Source organism: Vespula vulgaris, chromosome 23, assembly GCF_905475345.1.
Source record: "Vespula vulgaris chromosome 23, iyVesVulg1.1, whole genome shotgun sequence".
Taxonomy (NCBI): domain Eukaryota; kingdom Metazoa; phylum Arthropoda; class Insecta; order Hymenoptera; family Vespidae; genus Vespula; species Vespula vulgaris.
The window spans coordinates 437617-455779 of record NC_066608.1 but is presented as its reverse complement, the minus strand read 5'-3'; the positions used below and the strand labels follow the sequence as shown (position 1 = coordinate 455779).

The 18163-nt window shown below is 34.4% G+C and overlaps 2 protein-coding genes across 2 annotated transcripts; one reads left to right on the top strand and one right to left on the bottom strand.

Moving 5' to 3' along the window:
- The first annotated feature begins 5 nt into the window (after window positions 1–5).
- Window positions 6–3465, top strand: LOC127071869 (snRNA-activating protein complex subunit 4 homolog). Its single transcript, XM_051011643.1, has one exon. It carries the CDS (start codon window positions 148–150, stop codon window positions 2854–2856), a length of 2709 nt encoding a protein of 902 aa, XP_050867600.1. The 5' UTR covers window positions 6–147; the 3' UTR covers window positions 2857–3465.
- A 173-nt stretch (window positions 3466–3638) lies between these two features.
- On the bottom strand, window positions 3639–7351 carry LOC127071870 (lipase maturation factor 2-like). Its single transcript, XM_051011644.1, has 10 exons — window positions 6696–7351; window positions 6413–6596; window positions 6142–6243; window positions 5854–6047; window positions 5609–5787; window positions 5275–5518; window positions 4975–5180; window positions 4652–4892; window positions 4268–4484; window positions 3639–4125 (listed from the first exon to the last, which is right to left on the bottom strand). Exons 1-10 carry the CDS (start codon window positions 6787–6789, stop codon window positions 3873–3875), a joined length of 1914 nt encoding a protein of 637 aa, XP_050867601.1. The 5' UTR covers window positions 6790–7351; the 3' UTR covers window positions 3639–3872.
- Between the last annotated feature and the right edge of the window lie 10812 nt (window positions 7352–18163).

Genomic DNA, 18163 nt, shown 5'->3' with positions numbered 1-18163 from the left:
AAAACGCGGATTCAGCGATTGTCGCGCGCTGAAAACGTATTCGTTCTTCTTACTTTCCTCAGACAATCGTTTCTCCATTTCGCATTTTTCTTCTCTTTAGCTCCATAACTTTACATTCTTCTTTAAAATGTACTGACAAGGTGAATTATGCCACGATCTTCGGCGATGAGTGACTCAGAAGATAGTAATATTGTGGATGAAATAAAAGATTTAGAAAATGTATTGGCAACAATACCGGCGAATCTTAAATCCTCAGAAAAATCACCGATCGAAACAATCCATGAGTTTCCTCAAGTCGATGAAAGTTTTGAAGAGTCGAAAACCCCCAAAGATTTAACGATTGATAAACTTACAGCCGCTTTGAATTTAAACAAACAAATGATCGAAGAATTAATGAATACAAAGAATGAGGTGAGTGCAATTTTAGAGGATTGTGAAGAACAGTTGCAAATGATAGATCAAAAAATAAAAAAGTATGTTAAACATTGGACGAACAATTCGAAAATTAACATCTCTACAGCTGGCATGCCTTATTTTAAAGATAAGAATTTCTTTGCCGCTCCTAAAAATCATGATGCAAAACTTAAAGCAGCTCGTGGAGAATTGCAAATAGCAAATTTCCAGAAAGCTTGTATATGGACAATTAAAGATAGAAAAGTTGTATTAAACACTGTATATGATGAAGTTATGATGTCTGTATTAGAAAATTCCAAAAATAAAGGAATACAAGAGTCAGAGATAGACAATATTATTTCATCTGAAGATACATTTAAAAGAATGTTAAAAGCAAGAAACGTAGATGAGATGATTGGTCCACTTGGGGAAAAGAAATTTGACTGGCTTAAAATTGCAGCCATGAATGTTGATGGCAGACATTCTGCAGATGAATGTTCCGTTATGTGGAACATTCTTTTACATCCTGACATTAATAAGAGCAAATGGACACGTACAGAAGAATCAAGATTAAAGAAAATTGCAAAATTTTACAAATGCGAAGATTGGGATAATATAGCAAAAAAACTGAATACTAAGCGTAGTGGATATCAATGTTTTGTTAAATATACTTCTATGGGAAATCTATTGAAGCTAACAGAACGAACATGGACAATGAAAGAAGATGAAAGATTATGTGATATTGTTGCAAAATGTAGAATAGGTAATTTTGTACCTTGGGCTGAAGTTATGAGTTATATAAATTTTAGACCTAAGCAACAAATCTATTTTCGATGGATGTTTAAATTAGCACCACACTTGAAGAAAGGACGATTTACTAAAGCAGAATCTGAAACTTTATTGCAAGGTGTTCACAAATTCGGTACAAATTTTTCTCTAATCGCTGCACAATTAATGCCTGATAGAACTTCGATACAATTAAATGATCATTATCAAACATTAACGTCAAAAGGCTCTACTCATCATTGGACGCTTCATGCTGATATGAAACTTATTGATTTATATAAGAAAATAGGTCCAGATTGGTCTAAAATAGCAAAAAATTTTAAACATAAAAATAGAACACAATTGAGACATCGATATACTGCTTTATATAAATATGCATCAAAAGGTTTATCAATATTTGAAATTCCTAGATCTAAAAATGAAAATTTTTCAAAAATGGAAGATACTGAGTTTAGTGATAAAGAATATTGTATTGATGTTATAGAGAATGATATTGATGACAAACTAGATGAATTATTAGTAGAACATTTTCAGAATTTAGATACTATTGAATCTTCTCAAAATGAAAACTTTTATTATGATTCTCAAAAACTTTATAGAGACACAAGAGAATTATATTCTATCCTAGAAAGTTTACAAGTGGATCTCCATATTCCAGATAATTTTGATTATCTCCCATTAATAGAAATAGATAAACAATTGTTATATTCCTTGAAAACATTCATTAAGTCTAGGTTTGAAAAACAAAATTGTAGTAAAGAAGTAGAAGCTTTCAAATTAAAAATGTTTGGTTCACAGAATAATGAAGAACAAAAAGATCATTTTATACCACCGCTTCCTTTTGGAGCTTATGCAGATATTAAAAATCATAAACAAACAGAGAATATAGATTATGTTTCTGATACTGATAAAAAATTTGTTGTTGATGTAAATATGGAATTTAACACACCTGAATCAATAATTCATCTTATAGGTGGCTTAGAAGAACATATACAATTCAATAAAATTTCTACTTTATACTGTATTAAGAAGGATAAATGTGAACAGCAAGGGATTATTAATATAAACAAAAAATCTAATCTTCATAAAAATAATGATTTCCCTAGTTCTGAAATAGATGAATCTTATAGCCTAAATGTAGATAATCAATTAAAATTCACACAACCAAAGAATTATATTAATAAAAATAATTATTTAGTATATAAAGTAAATACAACGGTTTATGAATCTTTTGGTGAATCCTCCTTTTGGGTATCACCTATGGATCATAAAAAAGAATTAGTTAATGTATTAGGCGTAACAATTAAACCAAATTATATAACTTTATCAACTTATAGGAATTTAATTACATTAAAGAATATATATGATATTGAAAATATATCTAATAATGCTCAATCGAATTATAAAGATATTGAAAAAGGATACAAATCAGAAAAAGCATATGAACTATTAAAAAGACGTCTTATACAATTATTTAAATATCCCATATGTATGTCTTATTTATCAATAGAAGAAATGAGCAATACAACAAGATCATCTTTAGAGGAATGTAAAAATGTAGTATGTAATAAAAGAAAAGCAGTACAAAAAAATAGATTTAGAACAAAAAGAGTTAAAGAAAAATCTCCAGAAAAATTTATTTGTGATGGTGGTACAAATATGCCAAGCATCGCTTGAAAAATCTGGAGACTTTTAAGCTTATGATATAAAATCATGGTTTTATCAAATGATTTTAATTTATAATGATAGTATTTCTATTTTAATTAAGTATTAGGGAAAATTAAACAAAATTCTAGATGTATTTTTATGCACAAACATGAGTTTCTTATATTCTTGACATCATAAAAAAAATTAAACAAATTTTTCTAAATTAATTTTTCTAGATATAATTATGTGTATATTCTAAACGGTTAGATTTATGTATTGATTTTTTATTTGTACTAAAAATGAATTTATTTATAATAAGAACTTAAAATAATTGTGGTTCTAAAATGTTGGATATTTCAAAAACTAAAAAATTCATATACGTATAAATAAACGTATATGTAGTGGAAATTGTAAAAACTCTGCAAAAATATTTAAAATAGTATTATTTATCAATGTGAACTTAATCGATCGTGCCTATTACGAAAAAATGAAGTCAAGCCCCTTGATCACACTGAAATGATGGTTTTAACATAGATCTATAAATATATGTACATCTTATATTAAAAATGTTATATTGTATATAAATTTTTCAATCGAATGAACTGTATACTTAAATTTATATACATTTTATAAACAAAATCCATCTGAAAAAATAAAAATACTATAATATGTAATAATTTATTTAGTATCAATTAGATAAATTAGTTAATTAAATACAACAAATATAACTAAATAATACATACATACAAGGAATATAAACAAACTTTTATCATATTAATGACTTTTATAAATAAAATAATTATAGAAGCCCATTTCATAAATCAGAAATATATTGCATAGTAAAATAATATGATTGCTTTACTCTGTGCATACAAAACAGACACAAAAACCTATCAAAAACTATATACATTAATATTTTTAGTATGAATTCATTTTTATAATTATTATTTTTATGTAATGACAATATTTTAATAATTATTGTGATAGCTTATGAAAAGTTATGTAATTTTTTTTTTTAAATTAAATTATTTTGAATAGCATTTAAATCATAAGAGCATTATTCCCCAACCTGCTGTATGAACTCCCCACAAGAATAAACTTGCTTCAACTTTAGAAACTAAACGTCTAATAGCATCTAATATTGATTTAAGTCTTTCATTGGTAATTTTTAAAGTTGTTTTTTCTTGAATAAGTTTCTTTTTTGACAAATATTCTATTAAAGGTACATGATCTCTAGCAAATATTGGCATATACTCCTCTACCTTTTCTCTAGTCCACCAAGCTTGCGCATTGCTTTGCCTGTAATTAAAAAAAAAACGATTTCTAATAGTTGTAGAAGTTCCCAACAAAATATAACATATCTTTGTTCTTAATTTGTAATAAAATTATCTTCTTTTCGATTATTTTTGTTTACAATTTATACATCGTAAAAAAAACTTACGTATCATTCCATGGAACATAATAATAATGATAAAGACTGGCTTTTATGTACTTCGGTGGCTTAATATTAAATGGATTTTCCACAGTATTTATTAAAGCCAATGCTTCAGGTTGTCCGTTTAAAAGACGAAATGCTAATGACATTAACCAAGGATTTTGATGATATGTACTTGAAGCAGCAAAACACATTTGCCAGTCAAGACGAGGTTGATGAGGAGCTATAGGCAGAATATAATAAAAAATAAAATGAAATGCATTTTTCAATTTTGATCTATCTATTTTAACCAATTTTAACTATATCTAATTTGCTAAATAAAAATTTCTAAGACATTTAAATAGTTCATACTCATATTCATATATATATAGTATTTATCAAATAACTCACCTACAAATGGTAATACATTATTTACATTTCCTGGTTTGTATAGAAATTCATATTCTTTCCAAGAACCATCAATAGTGTTACTGCCTTCAATAATTATTTCTGGCCTTCCACTAATATCTTTCATAGGTCTGTATGATCCATAACTGTTAACAAGATGGAGATGTTCAACATTTGTGTAAAGCTTTTGAATCTGAGATGGTATTGATAAGTTGTAAGGTGGATTCAATGTAACATATGGCACCTAAATAATATACATTCCTACATTACTTTTATGACAATTCGAAATAGTAACATATACATTAAGTATTTTTATATTTACTTACAATACTAAGGGTAAAAATTAAACATACAGCAGCAGTGTATAAAATTGTAACAAGATTAACAATTGCTTTACTCTGTGTTCCTTTACTGATAATTACTAAGTCTTTCATTGTATTTATTATTATGTATCCTAGTGATGCAATACCAATATAAATGGAAATAGGAATTATATACGACAGGGCATTATTAAATTGCTTTTGAGTAAATGCTAGAAATAGAGAGTTAAATATTAATAAAAAAGAATTAATATAATATAGTTTCATAAAGTACTTAATATTCTATATACATATAAAAACATTTACCAATCTCAGTTTCAATAGTCCAATTATTCGTGATATGTACGTTGTAATACACACACATACCATATAATATACTTGTATATATCATGATACACAAAAGTACAGAGTTTTTGTCAATGACATTATTATTTTTATATTTTTTACCATTAAAAATACGATCATCCAGTAAAGAGATACATAAACATATTATCAAAAAATTGTAAAAGTTATAATTTCCTGTTACAATAATGAAAACTTGTAGGAATACCTAAAATTATAATAACATTTTTCAACTCTAATTCTTTTATATATATTACCATGAAAAATACAATTAATTACTATAAAAAATATGGTTTACCTGAAGATAGAAAGCTGTTACTCTTACTAATCTATTTGGAAAGAAGAATAGAAATGGAATAACGATTTCAATAACATTTGTTAGAACAGTAGTAAACCGAAGGATCCAAACTGGCAAATGATGTGCATACCATGCTAAAGCAGTAGGTATACATTGAGATTCAAAATATGTGTTCAAAGCTGTAAAAAGCATTTAACATGTAAAATATAAACTCTCTTTCAGATTAAAGTTTATACTGATATTACCATTCAATTTCCACCAACTCGGACATTGAGAAATGAGTTTTCCTGCACCAGTAGAAAATATCAATCGGAAGAGTAACCAACGCACAGTCCAAAAAGTAACAGTATCACTTGGAGTACTTCTTTTATTATTCCGAGAATATAAAAGTGGTGCTATGAAGATACATAGAAATCCTGTTTCCAAGAGAAGAGAATCCCTACAAAATAATGTAAAAATTGTTAAATTATTTAAGAATTCCATAAATTTATGAATATTCATAATAAAAAAGTCAAAGCTTTGTTGAAATTTACCATTGATACTTCATAAATATTTGACCAATTTGGTGTAAAGAATAATATAACAACCAAAGTATTATAAACACAGGTGAAATACAGAACTTTTGTGAAACAAATCTGTAAGAAAAAAAGAAATATTTCATTACAAAAAAGATTGTTTAAAAGGTAACAATAGAAGTAATAATAATAATAATACTTATAATAATAATAATTACTTTAAATAATGCCAACATATTATAATATTTATTAAAACCATATAAAATCTAAATAAAATTTTCTGACTTACCCTAAAAAAGCAAGTGTTATTCCAAAAAGTGATAATAAATCAAGCATATATTCTACGTTTATGCCTAAATATGGAGCGAACCATATCAATGTTGGCTTTTGTGAAAATTTTTCATTTAATGATGCATGACTTTCAAAATTTAACTGTGTCCTAGCAGGTAAGATTCCATTATTACCGTATAACCCTAAATATATATAAGTTGAAATTACTTATTTTGAAACTTTTCTTATTTTTAATTATGTTTCAATGCTATTATATTCCATTAATTTAGTACAGTACATACCAGGAATCTGAACATAGAAACTGAGAAAGGCAGATAAATAAATTATGCAAATTCCTCTGAGAAATAAATTTCGTGTATATCGTACTGGAAGCATAGTGTTTTGTTCTTCATATAAAACAGAACTTATGTTATATTAATATTTACATTTGTTAAGCACAAAAAAATGATTCATTGGTAATAATATGAGTGTATGATATGTGTTAGTGACTTGAATTAAGGCTGTTTCGTCACCTTTCGCTCGTAGCGTATATGAGTTAATATGAACTCCAAGCGTAGGAAGGAAACACTGCCCCCACTATGCGACTATTGCACTGATCTTAGCTTATCACAGTTACGACACTACACGCTTAATATAAGAATCGAACTAATTGTGATAGAAATTCTTATATGTAAACACAAATATTATATTATATATATTTTAATATATATTTTTTGTTCTTCTTTAAACTTTAGTAAAACAAATAGCTAAAACGTTTACGTCCAAACGATTGGTAGCTCGTAATAATATTTATCTATTCAAGTATCATTAGCAATGTGAACTAAATCTTATAGTTGGAATTAGAAAGAATGTACGTACGTGCTAAAATAAGTACTTCGTTTAATTAGAATTAGATTGAAAAAGATATTGGAAAAGTTTTGAAATATGCAGCCATTCGCTCGGTAGTGCTTGCATCTCGTTGGAATTCTATAGAGTGAAAGCACTACCGACCCAGGTCCCACCGCGTGGAGGTAGCTGCATCTGGGGACCCACGGGCTAACGGAGAGTCTACTCTAAAATTCGCGTGACCGGCGTGATCAAATAATCGGCGTTCTATAAAACGAAGTCCCCGGTAGGACTTTTAATGGCGCCCGAACACTCCCGGGAGTGTTATAATAACGGTGACTCTACTCTAAATTCGCGTTCGCGGCGTCCACGTACCAACCGAGAATTCTGGCGGCTAACAGGAGGAGGGTCAGTCCACGCTTACGGATAGCAGATCCATACCACTCGGCAGCACACGAACCGACACACGACCGGTCATTATTCGGTTTAGCAATCAAACGAAGTCCATTACCGTAGGACTTTTATTCGCGCCCGAGAACATCACGTCTGGGCCCGCCGACACAGGCGTGAATGTTCTTTCTATCCTGCCCGTATTCGCATCTAGCAATCGATTATGAAACGAACCTTTCGACGATACATCGGACCTCCGCCGGTATATCGAAATCCGCGAAGATGAGAAAGAGGAAAAGAAAATCGAAACATGCGCGCACGTGAATATGATAAAACTCAGAAGAATAGAAAGGATATCCGTATAAGTTATAACGAAATACAGACACTTGTGAAAACGACGAAATAAAAATGAAAAGATGGACATAGAAAAGAAAAGAAAAGAAAAGAGAAAATGAATTCGACCGAAGTCAGAGTACGGAAATTGAGCTGGATTTTTCGGTACAGAAAGAAGGAGACCCGCACAGAAGCCCACGCCCATGAGCCCAACTCATGGGACCCACCCGAGAGAAACCATAATAATTAATCCCGATTAATTATTACATTATAGAGCTATGCGTTTCGATGAATAGAAATGACTGTAAACTTATTGTTGAAGATACAAAAGACGTATGAAACCATGCGAAATGTAACTTAGAATTACATGGAAAAGATTTTGAAAAAGATTTTGAAGTGTGCAGCCATTCGCTCGGTAATACTTGTATCTCATAAGATTTCGACGTAACGCAAGTATTACCGACCCAGGTCCCACCGCGTGGAGGTTGCTGCATGTAGAGACCCGCGCACTAACGGGGACTCTACTCTAAAATCCACGATCCGAGATGCCTTTCTGCTTCGGGAGCTTCAGATTTCTCAGCAAACTGGAGATGTGTAAAACCCCGCTTACAGATCGCTCCACCGTCCACACCGTCGGCTTCAGACATCTCGAGACACGACCGGTCGTGTCTATATTTCGATTTCAAAATCAAAACGTAGTCCTCGGCAGGACTTCATCTCGCGTCCGCGAACACCCACGCGCGTGCCGGCCGTCACGCGCGTGAGTGTTTTCTCTATCATTCGCGTACGGAAGCAAGGAGACATACCCTCCCTGCATATAATAAGAATTATATGCAGAGAGGTTCCATTAACTTCCGTGTAAAGATCCCACGATGATCCGTCCCTCGGTCACCTAATCTGAAACAGAAAAAAAATAATAGTAGTGCTAAATATAAGATCCAAAATTAAAAAGATAATAAAAATTAAATATAAAAGCAAATATTAAAAAGATAATAAAAAGTAAATGTAAGAGCAAAAATTAAAAACTTAATAAAAGTTAAATACAAAAGAGCAAAAATTAAAAGTATAATAGAAATTAAATATAAGAACAAAAATTAAATATAAAATTATATGCAGAAACTTCCCTGTAAAAATTTAATTTCACGATGATCGGTCCCTCGATGATCGGTCCCTCGTTGATCTAACCTGAAACAGAAAAAGTATGAAACAGAATGAGAAAGAGATATAAAGAAAATAGGAAAAGGAAAGACAAACAGAAAAAGGAAAAACGAAGTGAAAATTTGCGTATGTACGCATGAGAAAAATAGAACGATGGGTGTGTATCTCGAAGATCAGTTCAGTCGACGAAAATCAGAATATCATAATTGAATTAGATTTTTCTTTAGTAAATGAACGAAACCCGCCTAAGGCCCACACCCGAGGGCCCCTCCCAAGGGTCCCACCCGAGAGAAGATGGAGGAGCTAATCAACAATTTAATCAACTATTTAAAATAACTGTTTAATCTAAAGTATGCAGCTATGCACTGGGTGATAATGGAATCCTGTTGGGTACCCTTCCTGTAAAAGTGAAACGAGAATATGCTATGTATTTAAATGTTCTTGTTTCATTCCCATGTGCACTTTTATTCAATGCACTTTCAGTGGTCCTCACAATTGCCATATTTTATACGTTTCGAAATTATTACTTTAATATAAAACTTGATTTTATAAAAATAAAATTACGGATTTAATTGAACATTAGAAAAGAAATATGGGAAAAATTTATTACTCGATTTTAGTAATAAAAATGTATAAAATACGTGAAAATTCTATTCGCAAACGCATGGCATTGTGAAATGGGACACGGAAAGAAGAGATCTTCTTAGTTTCTGAAAATTATATTATTATTATATAAGAGCATTTTGAGTGACAACATGGTATAATTAAAATATGACTAAGAGTTATTCTCGAAGTGTTCTGTCGAAACTTCGAAAATAACTTTATAGCCTAATAGTTGCCCTCTTGAGCCACAATATGTGGGGGCCTCTTCGGCACATAGCCTCTTCTTTGCTTCGTGCCCTAACAACTACTATAGAACATTTGAACTATCGTCAACTATCGCCAGGAAACTAGAACTATCTCTTATTCTAAAACGTCGAAGAAAACTAACAAATCTGACGCAACTCTAAACCAATCCTGAAACGAAAAATCGAGAAAGCATCGGTAGAGAAACGAGAATTAATATATTAATTGCTGAAAATCCTAAGCTAAAAATCGATTAACTTGTTCTATGTTCTACGCGTAGTGATTTTACAAGTCTCTTTGTCTTTTCTCTACTCTACTTTATTCTTTCAAAAGCAATGACTCTACTCTACTCTTTCAAAAGCAATGACTCTATTGAGACTTTTCTTTTATTAATAAAATTAATTAATCTTTATCTAAAAATGTAATGAAAAATCATTGGACGCTCCTTCTTACAAGCGATTATTCTAATTATTAGGAAATAAATTATACAATCTCGCTTGTAATCCAGAAACTATCCATCGCGAATGTCTTCTTGCTTATGTATTATTAAAATTCACGAATATCGCGATTTTTGTACTATTCTCGCGGGACAAAATTATTTAAAAATGCATTCAAATATTTAAAATTTCAAATCATTATTGTTAACGCGTTTAAGCAAGAAGATTCTATCCTGATCTAATAAATAAATAAAAAAATAACGAACCATTCACGAGTAAATCTCCGAAGAAATTTACTCGTGGTCACTCAATGCTCCTTTATTATAAAATACAACCAATCACTCGTGCCGATTCGGACCTTTCGTCCTCGACATGATTGAGTGATCGGAGGGACTTAAAAATTAACTCACCACTTAAGAAGTTCTGCGATGGCTCCAAAACACTGGACCGCGATTTAGGTCGAAATTGAGGGTGGACGATTTGTAGTTGGTTGAAAATGAGGTAGGTCGACATCGAAGTTGGTCGAGATCCTCTTCAGTGATGCACTGACTCTAATTCGCGGCAGTTACTTATTAACGAACGGTCACTGAATTTACTTAACGCAACTCTACTATATTTTACAAGTACAGTCTGTGCGACTGTTAAAAAATCAAAAAACTACGCGGACAAACACTGACTCTAAAGACTGCATTGCGCGCAGTCTATGCAAAAACACTTATGGTTTAAATCGCGAAACGCGAACGAACAAACACTGCTTCTACTTCGCGATAAATTTATTTTAGCGATACTAACACTCGATTACATCATTGCAACGCGCGCGTCTGCATCGAGGTTCTGAAACAAAAATACAAACGAAATAATTAGTATCATCGTTATAATGAAAACTGTATAAATCATTCAACAAAATATGATAGAAAAATATACTTACTTTAAGTCTTCGTTAATACTCGCTCGACTTCGGCATCGTGCGAAAATTTCTAAGTCCACTCGTGGAGATAGATTTTCAGTGCAAAGGTGCAAAAATTTCTAAGTTCACTCGTCGAAGTCCAAAGCACAACTGAACCAGGAACTATAAAGGTTGGTCAAAGGCCCGACTTTGTTGTCGTCTCTCGAAGCCGTGTATCCCCACTTCGCATTCAAGTCTAAAATCAAATAAACTGTTGCATATTTGAATTAACTGTTCGTTAATACTTGCACGAATGGCATCCCGAAATTTTCTAAGTTCACTGGTCGAAGTCCAAAGCACGACTGAACTAGGAACAACAAAGCTCGGTCAATGCCTATGTTGTCGACTCACGCAGAAAATTATCCCCACTTCGAATTTAAGTGTAAAATCAAATAAACTGTCGCATATTTGAATTAACTGTTCGTTAATACTTGCACGAATGGCATCCCGAAATTTTCTAAGTTCACTGGTCGAAGTCCAAAGCACGACTGAACTAGGAACAACAAAGCTCGGTCAATGACTATGTTGTCGACTCACGCAGAAAATTATCCCCACTTCGAATTTAAGTGTAAAATCAAATAAACTGTTGTAGATATGAATTAACCGTTCGTTAATACTTGCACGAATGGCATCCCGAAAATTTCTAAGTTCACTGGTCGAAGTCTAACGAGCAACTGAACAATAAAGATCGGCCAAAGACCCGACATTGTTGTCGTTTTTTGAAACCGTGTATCCCCACTTCGAATTTGAGTGTAAAATCAAATAAACTGTTGTAGATATGAATTAACCGTTCGTTAATACTTGCACTAATGGCATCCCGAAATTTTCTAAGTTCACTGGTCGAAGTCCAAAGCACGACTGAACTAGGAACAACAAAGCTCGGTCAATGACTATGTTGTCGACTCACGCAGAAAATTATCCCCACTTCGAATTTAAGTGTAAAATCAAATAAACTGTTGTAGATATGAATTAACCGTTCGTTAATACTTGCACGAATGGCATCCCGAAAATTTCTAAGTTCACTGGTCGAAGTCTAACGCGCAACTGAACAATAAAGATCGGCCAAAGACCCGACATTGTTGTCGTCTCTCGAAGCCGTGTATCCCCACTTCGCATTCAAGTCTAAAATCAAATAAACTGTTGTAGATTTGAATTAACTGTTCGGTAATAGTTACACGAATGGCATCCGCGAAAATTTCTATGTACTCTCGTCGAGTTCCAAAGCACAACTAAACTAGTAAATGTCAAAGTCGTTTAGAGATCCGATTTTGTTTTCGACTCACAAAGAAAATTATCCCCACTTCACAATTTAATTTTAAAACAAAATATTTCTCCGTTATTGAAAAAACATTGAAATATGCAACTATTTCAGCGGTGTTATATGAGTCCTTGACAACAGTTAAAGACAAAGATGCCCCTCTCAAGGGTCCCACCCGAGACTATTGAATAATAAAAGTTAATAAAAGTAATTAATATTATAAATAAAAGTATATAAGTAATAAAAGTAGGAAACAATAAATAAGAATGACAGAACATAAGTGCGACAGAAAAGTTTTCTGTGCGTTTTCGTTTGAATTTTATAACTTTATTAATTTAGAATTTTGATATATTCAATTTATCTATATGTCGAAATATAACCAACGAGGTAAAATGTAATTAATTTAACGTTTAATTGAACTTAGACAGACGAGAGATATTGTAAAAATATAGAAATATGCAGCCATTCGCCCGGTAATACTTGCGTTTTATAATTATGTGTATAATTTAGTTACGGACTTTAAATATAATTAAGACATTGATTTCGATATATCGCAAGTATTACCGACCCAGGTCCCACCGCTTGGAGGTTGCTGCATCTGGGGACCCACGAGCTAACGGGGACTCTACTCTCTAAGATCCGCGAGACCGGCGTGAACAAATAATCGCCGAACAAATAAAACGAAGTCCCCGGTAGGACTTTTAATCGCGCTCGGACAGTCACGTGAGTGTCCGAATGACTCTACTGCAAAATACGCATTACCGGCGTAATCTTATCTCTATATTAAGCAAGTTAAACTAAGTCCACGGTAGGACACTTAATTCGCGCCCGAACACTCACGTGGTGTTAGTACAACGGTAACTCTACTCTAAAATCCGCGTTCCCGGTGTTCGCGAGGCAACATGAGCGAACAGAGACATCGAGTCCGCAACGGTATCCTACTAGGGATAACGTTGAGGCCGTCAGCCTCGGATGCCCACATCCCACCTTTAAGCACGACCGTCCGTGCCTTTCGTATTTCGAACAATAAAACGAAGTCCACGGTAGGACTTTAATCGCGCCCGAACATCCACGTGAGTGCTAGAATAACGGTGACTCTACTCTAATTCGCGGTCCCGCGGGGTTGCATACACCTCACCATGGACTCAGGTGACTATAGATATAAGGTGGGTCAGTCAACGGACTGAACATCCTTACAAATAGCCATATACCATCCTCCTCAGTAGCACATAGACCGTCTCACTCTACAGTCATCCGGTGACCGTATCACGACCGGTCATTTATTCGTTTTTAGCAATCAAACGAAGTCCATTATCGTAGGACTTTTAATCGCGCCCGGGAACACCACGCCTGTGCCCGCCGACACACGCGCAAGTGTTCTTTCTATCTTACCCGTATTCGCGTCTAACAATCGAATATGAAACAAACCATTCGACGATACACTGGACCTGCGCCGATGTATCGAAATCAGTGAAGAAGAGAAGAAGAGGAAGAGAAAGAGAAGAAATGGAAGCCGGAACGTGCGCGCATGTTAAAACGACAGAACTCGGAAAGAAGGAGAGAAAAGAATACCTGCAAGATGGAATGAAACAGGTGTACGTGTGAAAAAGATGGAATTGAAAAGAAGAGAGAAACCAAAGTACGAAAATAGAGCACGATTTTTCGATACTGAAAGGAGACCCGCACAGAAGCCCACGCCCATGAGCCCCTCCCATGGGTCCCACCCGAGAGAAACTATGATAATTAATTTTGAACTATTATCTCAATTATTATAGAGCTAACAATTTCAAAGTATAGGAATCACTGTGACTTTACCAATGAATATACGGAAAGTGTAAGAAAGAATATTATATGTACGTCCTGCGATGTTCAATTTGGAATTACATAGAAGAAACTTTAGAAAAGTCTTAATGAACGCAGCCATTCGCTCGGCAATACTTGCACACCATGAGATATTGATGAAACACAAGTACTTCCGACCCAGGTCCCACCGCGTGGAGGTTGCTGCAGTTGGAGACCCACGGTCTAACGGGGTCTCTACTCTGAAATTCGCGTGACCGGTGTGTTCAAATCATCGGCGTTCTATAAAACGAAGTCCCCGGTAGGACTTTTAATCGCGCCCGAACACTCTCGGGAGTGTTAAAATAACGATGACTCTAAATTCGCGTTCGCGGCGTCCACGCACCAACCGAGAATTCAGGCGGCTAACTGGAGGAGGGTCAGTCCACTCTTACGGATAGCAAACCATTCTCTCGGCAGCACATAAACCGACACACATCCAGTCATTTCGTTTTAGCAATCAAACGATGTCCATTATCGCGCCCGAGAACACAACGCATGTGCCCGCCGACACACGCGCGAGTGTTCTTCCTATCCTACCCGTATCCCGCGCGGATATATCGAGATTCGCGAAGAAGAGGCAAAGGCGATGAGATAGAAAGAAAATGAGAAGAGAAGGAAGCCAGAACGAGAGAATGGAGCAGAAATGAAAAGAAAGAAAAGAATATCCGTAAGATGTAATGGAACACGTGCACATGTGAAGAAGATGAGATTGGGAAGAAAAGATGAACATAGAATATCGACGAAAACCAGAGTACAAAAATCCAGCTCGATTTTTCGATGCAGAAAGAAGGAGACCCGCACAGAAGCCCACGCCCATGAGCCCTACTCATGGGTCCCACCCGAGAGAAACCATAATAATCTATTCCGAGCAATTATTACATTATAGAGCTATGCGTTTCGATGAATAGAAACTACTATAAACTTACTGTTGAAGATACAAAAGACGTATGAAACCATGCGAAATGTAACTTGGAATTACATGGAAAAGATTTTGAAAAAGATTTTAAAGTATGCAGCTATTAGCTCGATAATACTTGTTTCACATAACATTTCGGCATATCGCAAGTATTACCGACCCAGGTCCCACCGCGTGGAGGTTACTGCATGTAGAGACCCGCGGACTAACGGGGACTCTACTCTAAAATCCGCGATCCGAGATGCCTTTCCGCTTCGGGAGCTTCAGATTTCTCAGCAAACTGGAGATGTGTAAAACCCCGCTTACAGATCGCTCCACCGTCCACACCGTCGGCTTCAGACATCTCGAGACACGACCGGTCGTGTCTATATTTCGATTTCAAAATCAAAACGTAGTCCTCGGCAGGACTTCATCTCGCGTCCGCGAACACCCACGCGCGTGCCGGCCGTCACGCGCGTGAGTGTTTTCTCTATCATTCGCGTACGGAAGCAAGGAGACATACCCTCCCTGCATATAATAAGAATTATATGCAGAGAGGTTCCATTAACTTCCGTGTAAAGGTCCCACGATGATTCGTCACCTAATCTGAAACAGAAAAAAAAATAATAGTAGTGCTAAATATAAGATCAAAAATTAAAAAGATAATAAAAATTAAATATAAAAGCAAATATTAAAAAGATAATAGAAATTAAATGTAAGAGCAGAAATTAAAAAGTTAATAAAACTTAAATATAAAAACAAACATTAAAAAGTTAATAAAATTAAATAATTAAAGCGAAAATTAAAAGTATAATAGAAATTAAATATAAGAACAAAAATTATATATATTAAATTATATGCGAAAACTTCCCTGTAAAAATTTAATTTCACGATGATCGGTCCCTCGATGATCGGTCCCTCGATGATCGGTTCCTCGATGATCTAACCTGAAACAGAAAAAATATGAAACAGAATGAAAAACAGATATAAAGAAAATAGGACAAGAATAGACAGACAGAAAAAGGAAAAAAGAAGGGAAAATTTGCGTATGTACGTATGAGAAAAATAGTATTCCGAACGATGGGTGTGTGTCTCGAAGATCGGTTCAGTCGACGAAAATCAGAATATCGTAATTGAATTCGATTTTTCTTTAGTAAAAGAACGTAACCCGCCTAAGGCCCACACCCGAGGGCCCCTCCCAAGGGTCCCACCCGAGATTAACAATTAATAAATGTTAATAATAGTAACTCATATAGTAAGTAAAAGTATGTAATTAATGTAATTATCAAATGTATACAATTATTAAGGTATATAAGTAATAAAAGTAAATCAGGATAAATACGAATGGTAGCTAACATAAGTATATTCGTATAATAGGTAAAAGTATATAATTATTAAGGTATATAAGTAATAAAAGTAAATCAGGATAAATAAAGTTTTCTGTGCGTTCTCTTAGAAAATTAATTAAAAATTTTGTTATATTGAAATTTATTTATCTGTGGAAATATAACTAATAATGTAGAATGAAATTAATTTAACGTCTAATTGAAATTAGACAGAAAAGATTTTGGAAAATCATTGAAATACGCAGCCATTCGCCCGGTAGTACTTGCGCTATATAATTACGTATATATTTTAATAATAGATTTTTGATATAACTTACACATAGATTTTAATATATCACAAGTACTACCGACCCAGGTCCCACCGCGTGGAGGTAGCTGCGTCTGGGGACCCACGAGCTAACGGGGACTCTACTCTAATATTCGCGTGACCGGCGCGATCAAATAATCGGCGTTCTATAAAACGAAGTCCCCGGTAGGACTTTTAATCGCGCCCGAACACTCCCGTGAGTGTTAGAATAACGGTGACTCTACTCTAAATTCGCGTTCGCGGCGTCCACGTACCAACCGAGAATTCAGGCGGCTAACAGGAGGAGGGTCAGTCCACGCTTACGGATAGCAGATCCATACCACTCGGCAGCACACGAACCGACACACGACCGGTCATTATTCGGTTTAGCAATCAAACGAAGTCCATTACCGTAGGACTTTTATTCGCGCCCGAGAACATCACGTCTGGGCCCGCCGACACAGGCGTGAATGTTCTTTCTATCCTGCCCGTATTCGCATCTAGCAATCGATTATGAAACGAACCTTTCGACGATACATCGGACCTCCGCCGGTATATCGAAAACCACGAAGATAAGAAAGAGGAAAAGAAAATCGAAACATGCGCGCACGTGAATATGATAAAACTCAGAAGAATAGAAAGGATATCCGTATAAGTTATAACGAAATACAGGCACTTGTGAAAACGACGAAATAAAAATGAAAAGATGGACATAGAAAAGAAAAGAAAAGAAAAGAGAAAATGAATTCGACCGAAGTCAGAGTACGGAAATTGAGCTGGATTTTTCGGTACAGAAAGAAGGAGACCCGCACAGAAGCCCACGCCCATGAGCCCAACTCATGGGACCCACCCGAGAGAAACCATAATAATTAACCCCGATTAATTATTACATTATAGAGCTATGCGTTTCGATGAATAGAAATGACTGTAAACTTATTGTTGAAGATACGAAAGATGCATAAAACCATGCGAAATGTAACTTAGAATTACATGGAAAAGATTTTGAAAAAGATTTTGAAGTGTGCAGCCATTCGCTCGGTAATACTTGTATCTCATAAGATTTCGACGTAACGCAAGTATTACCGACCCAGGTCCCACCGCGTGGAGGTTGCTGCATGTAGAGACCCGCGCACTAACGGGGACTCTACTCTAAAATCCACGATCCGAGATGCCTTTCTGCTTCGGGA

Bases quoted from the DNA above. Each gene is read 5' to 3' on its own strand.
- LOC127071869 (XM_051011643.1), top strand. From the start codon at position 148: ATGCCACGATCTTCGGCGATGAGTGACTCAGAAGATAGTAATATTGTG.
- LOC127071870 (XM_051011644.1), bottom strand. From the start codon at position 6,789: ATGCTTCCAGTACGATATACACGAAATTTATTTCTCAGAGGAATTTGC. The intron at 6,048-6,141 runs GTAAATTTCAAC...ATTATTTTGTAG, and splicing joins ATATTTATGAAGTATCAATG to GGATTCTCTTCTCTTGGAAA. The intron at 5,181-5,274 runs GTAAATGTTTTT...CTCTATTTCTAG, and splicing joins GACTATTGAAACTGAGATTG to CATTTACTCAAAAGCAATTT.